At 43.7% G+C, this 7,980-nt stretch overlaps 1 protein-coding gene across 5 annotated transcripts in view; it reads left to right on the forward strand.

The window, feature by feature from the left end:
• The window catches only part of adam22 (ADAM metallopeptidase domain 22), an 83,517-nt gene extending 75,749 nt beyond the window's left edge, over positions 1–7,768 (forward strand). For 3 of the 5 annotated variants that reach the window (XM_054741398.2, XM_015950617.3, XM_054741400.2), the window contains 4 exons: positions 1,376–1,442; positions 3,747–3,836; positions 7,264–7,387; positions 7,521–7,768. In XM_054741398.2, coding sequence (XP_054597373.2) covers positions 1,376–1,442; positions 3,747–3,836; positions 7,264–7,387; positions 7,521–7,541 — 302 coding nt within the window. In that variant the 3' untranslated portion in view covers positions 7,542–7,768. The remainder of the gene's footprint in view (positions 1–1,375; positions 1,443–3,746; positions 3,837–7,263; positions 7,388–7,520) is intronic. The other 2 variants (XM_015950615.3, XM_015950616.3) reach the window with 1 other exon arrangement.
• Positions 7,769–7,980: the final 212 nt, after the last annotated feature.

A 7,980-nucleotide genomic window follows, 5' to 3' on the forward strand; every position in this document is an offset into this window, starting at 1 on the left:
GCGTCCTGAGCACGGCCACAGTAACACTATTAAATCAGGTGTCGCCACCTCAAAAACTAATTTAACACGCGATCGTTCATGTCGGCTCATTTCCTTTTATGTTTTCTGTCTTTTATTTGTGCCTGATGCCAGGGGCGGATCTACAAGGGTGGCATAGGGTGGCAGTTGCCACCCTAAAAGAAAGCCTTGCTACCCCTGCTGCCACCCCAGTTGGCAGCTATAAATTCAAGAAAAATCAAAGTTTTTCAACTCTCAGGCTCATGAAGACCTATTTGCAGTCTGCTTTGACAGAGAAAAGACTATGAAGCTAGGCTGTACTCGGCATTGAATCAAAACGGGCAAAATCTTTGGATCTTGATGAATGTGTAAATTGTTTTGCTGAGCAACATGGAAACTGCCGCATTCAGCTGTTGTAGGAAGGACATAATTTTATTATGTGTTTTATTTTCGTGATGGTCCTTTAAGCTTATTAAATGAGGACCCAAAACAAATGAATATGTAAAAACTGGGAAAAGACAAAAGGAAAACGTGTTTCTGAGTGAACAATAGAACCAAATTACAATATCTCAGTGCAGTGAAATGTTATATATATATATGTATATATATATATATATATATATATATATATATATATATATATATATATATATATATATATACTGTATATATGTATATGTATATATATATACTGTATATATGTATATGTATATATATATATACATATGTGTGTGTGTGTGTGTGTGTGTGTGTGTTGCCACCCTAGAAAAATGTTTGCCCCTCTTCTGCCACCCCATCAATAATTTCGTAGATCCGCCCCTGCCTGATGCGTTTCGCTGCTGTGGAGCGGCGCGCATCACCTGTTTTGTCCGGTGGCGCACCTCACCGATGCGGCCGGCGAGCACTCCGCTGTTTTTGCAGTCGGTAGATCTTTTAGAACTGCAGTTCAAAGGTAACTCATGAGGTGAATATATATGAACCCAGGTAGCAGTTTCTCTTTAGGATTGAGAGGAGATGCAGGAAGATAATAAACAGACAGGACAGAAAAATAGTCAAATAAAAACAAGTTAGTTTTTGTACCTGCTGGTTGCAACAAACAGACACCATTGAAGGTAATCAGAAGCGAGGAACAGAAAATGCAATAATTATTTTAATGTTTAGAACAGCAGGAACTCCGAGAGGCTGCAGGCGCATCAGTGAGTTTGAGGCCGCGGGGGGGCTGAAGCGGAGCAGTAAAGATGCAGAAACTACCGCTGTTGAAAGAGACGTGTTTAACAAACACATAGCTTATGGGTGCTTTTCACTTATAAACACATTTTAACTTACTTACTTCTATGTTTGAATGCAAAGAGTGTGCTAATTGTGACTCTCTGTCCAGGTAACCTGAGCGGGAATCGTAAGAAGCTGAAGGGGAAGAAGTTCCGCGCTCGATCGAACTCCACAGAGTGAGTTCCTTCCTCCTTCTTTGGTTTATCAAACAGACTCCTGAGGAGGATCTTCAAGAGTCTGGCTTCATTAATTAGATATCAAATCCATCAAAACACCAAAGCAATGATGTTTAGTTTGTTTCTCAAATAAATAAATACAAGTTCCTAGTTTTTACTTTAACTTTTAGGAATTATGAAGCAAATAAGAACAAAACTTGTAGTTTTGTGGGACTAGTTTCTTGTGTGGATTAGTAAGTTGTGGTGAGTGTTAGTGCTTTAGAAGCTCTGACGTCACACGCTGATCTTTAAGTAAAAAAAATGTTGTCAATGTCCTTGAAAGGGAAAATCCGAGAGGCCTCCACTGTCAGGACGGGAAATGCACGGGATACATTACAAAATAAAACGGCAAACATACTTACGCTTGTAAGTGATAGATTTTACGTAATATTTTATATTGAAACCTATCAATTATTTCTCTATAGTTCATATGTAGTTGCCATTTAACATGCTCACGGTCGTAATTTTTCTAAATGAATTAACGAATGGCCGGGGTAGGTTTCAACATAAAACGCTAACATACGCTAACATACTTCCGGTCGTCATATTTCTAAATAAAATCCCGATTGCTGCTTCGGTTGAATCGCTCTCCACGCAAACGCATTCATTTTTTAATATTACGTCTTAGATTATGACAGAATATATCATAATGACCACGTTGTGCAACAGTAACGGAAAGCAAGCAACAAAAATGACAAACAAAACTAAGAAGAAGAAGAAGAAAATATCATTTCTATAGCGCCTCTCAAGATAAAAATCACGAGGCGCTTCACAAAAACAAAAACTGTAAAAATATAAAAAAGCATTTAGAAAATGTTTAAAAATATATTTAAAATGAGCAAAAAATAGACAATTGTGATTTAAAAAAATTCTGGTCATCAGGCAAATTTAAGAGAACCACTTTATTATTTATATATTTATTTTTATCTCCACGTTATAGTCATAGCTCTACTATGTTAGAACGTTGTTAAGAGGCATGAAAATAAATGTTTTTAGCTAACTTGTTTCCTAAATTAGCTACTGCAGCTTTAAATAATGAAGTAAGATGAAGGAATAACAGGAGCCGATTGAGCCCTGGGACTACATTACAACACCTGCCGCTGTAATGCACAAGGACACGACGCAGCGGCCCCAAACAGACGCCAGCTGTGTGGCTACCGGGCTTACATCATCAGAGTACATGCAGACGAAGACAGGGGGTGTGTTTTGGGGCCGCGTCTTGTTTCAGCGGCAGCTTACAGCGGTTCCTCGTTTCTTTACGATTTGCTTCTGAAGTCTCTGAAACGAAAGTTAAAAAAGCATTTCTACAGGCTCACAAGTTTCTCTTTGACCTTAAGCTGCTTTTCTACTTTTCACTCCAGTTTTTGTCGTTTGCATTCAGGTGTAAAAAGTTTTTTTCTGACCAGTCAGCTGTCAGAAAGACAACATTTATTCCCATTTTCTCAGCGTTTGAGCATCAGCAAGATTCTCAAAGGGCTGTTAGCAGGAAACTTGCACACACAGCAGATTATTAACTGAACTTTGGGTCATCGGTGGATATTTTTTAGGTCCTTCTTGCCTTTCACCTGCCTGCTGCCAGGGGCGGGTAAAAGGCACGGACAGGAAATGGGTTAAAAACCTGCAAAGACCCAAAGCACACCTGAAGAATCACAAATCAAATCCACTCTTAAGCTGCTTGGAAGCCAAACATAAAGAAACGAAGGGTGGTTTAAAAGCTTTTGCACAGAACTGTAGCTTTAAAGGAGCCTCATAGGTCAGAAGAAGCAGGGATCGCATCAGTTTGACCTCTGACCTGTGAGGCTGCAGCATCTTCCTCCGTAAACGTCTTTGCATCTGTGCTTGCTGAGTGTAACTGAGCGGAGATGGGCGTGTCGGCCTCCTCCCAGCCTGTCCTGTTGGTTTTTGTTCGGAAGGCCTTTTGTGCACACGCGGTGGTGTGTAGCGCTCCCGTTGTCGCTACGAGCATGCTACTGAGCAGAGAAGCCGGCTGTCTGCTTGGAATGACGCCGCTCAAACCCAGCCTGAAACACACTCCGCGGTTGTTTGTTCTTGGTGCTGCTTCCACCTGAAACCACGCGCAGGTCTGTTCGCCATCTTCACCATTTTCTTAACCGCACCTTGTTCAGATTTTCTCTGCTCCCCTAAACTTTTCCTCTCCCCATCACTCGCTAATTTGTGGAGATTTTTCATTTCTTTCTTTCCTTTTCTCTCTTTTCCCCCACCCACCCCCCTGTTGTGTCCATGACCCCCCTCCCCTCCCCACAGGTATTTAACCCCTCGCTCCAAAGCTGAGTTTTATGATGTAACTAAGTGGGTAGAAGATGTGAATAGAAACACTCGAGGACCGTTGCTTAGGTATTCTCTCAGTCCGCATCTTCTAACCCACACGCCTGTTTACAGTTCCCTCACTTTTGGTTTGGTTTTACGCTCTGAGGCTAAAATTTAGAGCCAGCCAGAGGTTTGTTTATGAAGAGCTGGCATGTTGCAGCAGAGGTTCTCAAAAGGGTTTAAGCTGAGGATCAGAGGTTTGTATGGCGCGGTATGGGGGCCAAAATTAAGACTACTGCCCAGCAGCAGGAGGCTATATAAATTCCGAAGCAAACTACCGACCTGATTAATGATAAGCTGGCGCCGGTAACTGAGAGGCTGGCGCTGCTTACTGAGAAATAGCACCTTTACTGGCGTTATTACTAGTTACGCTAGGGACTAGCAGCCCTCGGCTGGTCATTGACTGGTTCACACACTCCCTCTGCTGTCTATTAGCATGGATAGGCTAGCGTTAGCCTGGATGGGCTGGTGTTAGCGTTGGAGAGGCTAGCCATTAACGTGCCTAGGCTGGCCACTAGCTGAATTTCCTACCTCCTCGACAGACCATTAGCATGGATAGGCTGGCGTTAGCATCAGAGAGACTAGCCATTAGCATGCCTAGGCTTGCCACTAGCTGGATTTCCTACCCCCTCGACGTTCCTTAAGCATGGATAGGCTGGCATTAGCATCGGAGAGGCTAGCCATTAGCATGTCTCGGAGAGTCACTTACTCTACTAGATGCATTTTTTAAAAACTTTTATTAAACGGATGACATACTATGAGACCTGCAATCACAGTTGTTCCTTTGACAGAACGCGTTGTTATACACTTTAACTTTAAGCATACTGTAAAGCCGACAGCCTGTTAGCATTTATTAGGTGCTGCGTTAACTCCATTTTGCTCTTAATTACAGGTTGATGGCGTTTTCTTTTTATATAGTTTGGTTTTCTTGCACATATCAGAGAAAAAGCCAGAGCTAACTAGTTAGTACTTTTCATCTTTAGATTTTAAATCCTTTGTATTGAATTACAGGTTAATAATTATTAAAATTGTGATGTTATCTTTATTAAAACTATATATTATGTACAAAAAAAAACCACATCTAATAGAGTAAGTGACTCTCCGAGGCATGCTAATGGCTAGCCTCTCCGAAGCTAACACCAGTCTATCCATGCTAAAGGTCCATCGAGGGGGTAGGAAATCCAGCTAGTGGCCAGCCTAGGCACGCTAATGGCCTCTCCAATGCTAACACCAGCTCGACCAGGCTAACGCTAGCCTATCCATGTTAATAGACAGCAGAGGGAGTGTGTGAACCAGTCAATGACCAGCCGAGGGCTGCTAGTCCCTAGCGTATCTAGTAGTAACACCGGTAAAGGTGCTATTTCTCAGTAAGCAGCGTCAGCCTCTCTGTTACCGGCGCCAGCTTATCATTAATCAGGTCGGTAGTTTGCTTCGGAATTTACATAGCCTCCTGCTGCTGGGCAGTAGTCTTAATTTTGACCCCCATACCGCGCCATAGTTTTGAACGTATTTCCAGTGTCAGAAAAGACAGTTTTTCTGTTTAAAAACTTTTAATTTTCTGCCTTTGATGCAAAACTAACCGCAGAAGGACACTAAAACCTGCCTGTGCCTGTCATCTTCCTTATTCCCTTCTTTGCTCCCTGTCTTCTCAGTCTCTTGTTGCCTCTGCATGTCCAGTAAGTGTTTGTGCACCTACCCCCCCGCCCCCACCCCCCGCCCCCCCCACCGCTCCACGCCACCTCACCTGCATCAGTGTGATGTCGGGGCTGAGCCAGTCATGTTGGGCGCTGCTCTGACATCATTGCTGTGCTCCGATCGAGCTAAAGGTCTATAGAGGTTTGTGCAGCAGATCAGCTCTGGGATCTATAGACCTTCCTCCGTCCAGATGCTCATTCCTGTTTTATAACATCTGCAGAAGGATAGAAACGATGCAAAGGAACGGAGAGATGTGGAGTCTTTTATTTTTTTAATTATTTGAACACTTCACTTCATTGGACGTGTTACTGCTAGTTTACCCATCTAATTATAGATCCACTAGGATAAATACAATAAAGTTTATCTCACCAAATAGAATATTTACTAAGACATCACAATAGAACTGTAGACACATTATTGTGTGTGTGTGTGTGTGTCTTCTCCATCCCCAGTGAGTCGTGGAGGATGGCTGCTTATACTGAGCCAGGATTCTCTGGAGGTTTCTTCCTGTTAAAAGGGAGTTTTCCTCTCCACTGTCGCTGCATGCTTGCTTAGTATGAGGATTGCTGTATAGTCACTGACACTAGTCAGTGACTTGATGCAATTTGCTGAGTTCCTTATATAGGAAACATTATTTCTGATTGGCTTAATGAACTGTGAATTGGAATGTTTATTATGTGAAGTGCCTTGAGACGACTCTTGTCGTGATTTGGCGCTATATAAATAAACTTGAATTGAATTGAATTCATCCCAAAATCCAGCTCCATTCTCTCCAGCTCCTTTGTTTATCCGAGACGAGGCAACCACCACTCCACTGGTGGTGTTGTTGTGCGAGCTGCCTCATCCAGAGCAGCTTCTCTCCCTTTGAGTCGCTACAGTGGGGCTTAAAGTTTATACATCTTCAGGTTATCTTTGGTTTTTCTGCTCAAATGTGACCAAAAACATCACCGATGCAGACGTCTGAGGAGGAGGAGGAAACGGGATAAAATATTCCAGCGATTCACTGAGGAAACAAGAACAAGTAGCAAAAGTATGTGAACCTGTACAGGTGTGTGGGCAGGTCCATGGGTTTAGCTGCTGTCTCTCATTATTTCATCTGGGAGGTCCGAATGTTTCAATGGGAGTTTAATAAAATTTGATCTGATTCACCTTTAGATGAATTCCTCACATATTTTTGCTACGTAACCATTTATCAGGTCAGTTTTCTCCAGGAGCCGTGTTGTAGTTTATTCCTATTTGTTTCATCTGATAGTTTTCGTGGTATTTTAGTGAATTTTCACATGAAATAACACTTGAGCGACAGTAAAAACGTTTAAGCTCCACTGTCTGCTGTTCGTTCCCAGCCCCGCTCTGGTCTGCCATCCTGATCGTGTGATCTCTGCTCCCAGAACTCATCCTGAGCTGCTCGGTGCCAAAGGCGGACTTCTGCACATGTGTACTCCGCATAACGTCCAATGCAAATAACTGACAGCAGCTGGGAACATCTGTAAACAGAAGTTGCTCTTAAGAGCCAAGCCTAGTTGATTTCAAAACTAAAAACCTCTTTTTTTTTAAATTTGACATGAAACTTTTGTCCTCAGGAGCAACTTCTGTTCTCAGAAACGCGTGCAGCTCAAGGACGATGTTGCCCAAAGTCACGGATCTGTTATTAGCTCAACGCTCAGTTATCTGTCTGCGTCTTTGGTCGACTCCGTCATGCAGCAGCCTGACTAAAGGAGACAACACAGGTTTTAACAGTGTCCCCCGCTGTTTTCCTCAGGACCCTCTCCCCCGCCAAGTCTCCCACTTCCTCTACAGGATCGATTGCGTCCAGCAGGAGATACCCGTACCCGATGCCGCCGCTGCCCGATGACCAGCGGAAAGCCAACAGGCAGAGTGCCAGGGCAAGTCTCCATCTGAAACGCCAACCACTCCAGTTAACAGTGCTATATGAACCAAACTGTTGATGACGACGGTGTGAGGTAAAGTTTACACACGAGTATCAGCATCAATGATGAATCCTCTCTCTCTCTCTAGCTGTGGGAGACCTCAATATAACGTCAGTCCCACCCGCTCTGCAAACGCTCCTGAAGAACCACACATCTCGTTTCTATGAATGGAAAACACAAGAAGTGCTCCTAAAGAGAACGTGAGCCCCTTCCCCACCCTCCTCTGTAGACAGGAAGTACACCGAGGTCTGCGAGTTTGGATCTACAAGCATCTTTCTCTGGTCTGGACGACGAGGACCGTCCCAGGGCAGCCGATGCCGTCCCTCGACTCAAAGCCTTTTAAATCGGACCGGGACCCCGGGCGTCGTTTTTACACGCACGTGAATCGCTGTAGAGTCCAACGCCGTATGCATGAGTCGACCCCGTCTCAACCCCACCTGCTTCCCCGGGAAAGAAGAGCTGTACGGATAGCATGCAGTCAGACGGTGATCCGATACGTTCTACGATGCTTTCTGAAGTCAACCCAACTTGGACCCATCCTGCCCTCC

The sequence above is a fragment of the Nothobranchius furzeri genome, chromosome 5 (assembly GCF_043380555.1).
Source record: "Nothobranchius furzeri strain GRZ-AD chromosome 5, NfurGRZ-RIMD1, whole genome shotgun sequence".
NCBI lineage: Eukaryota > Metazoa > Chordata > Actinopteri > Cyprinodontiformes > Nothobranchiidae > Nothobranchius > Nothobranchius furzeri.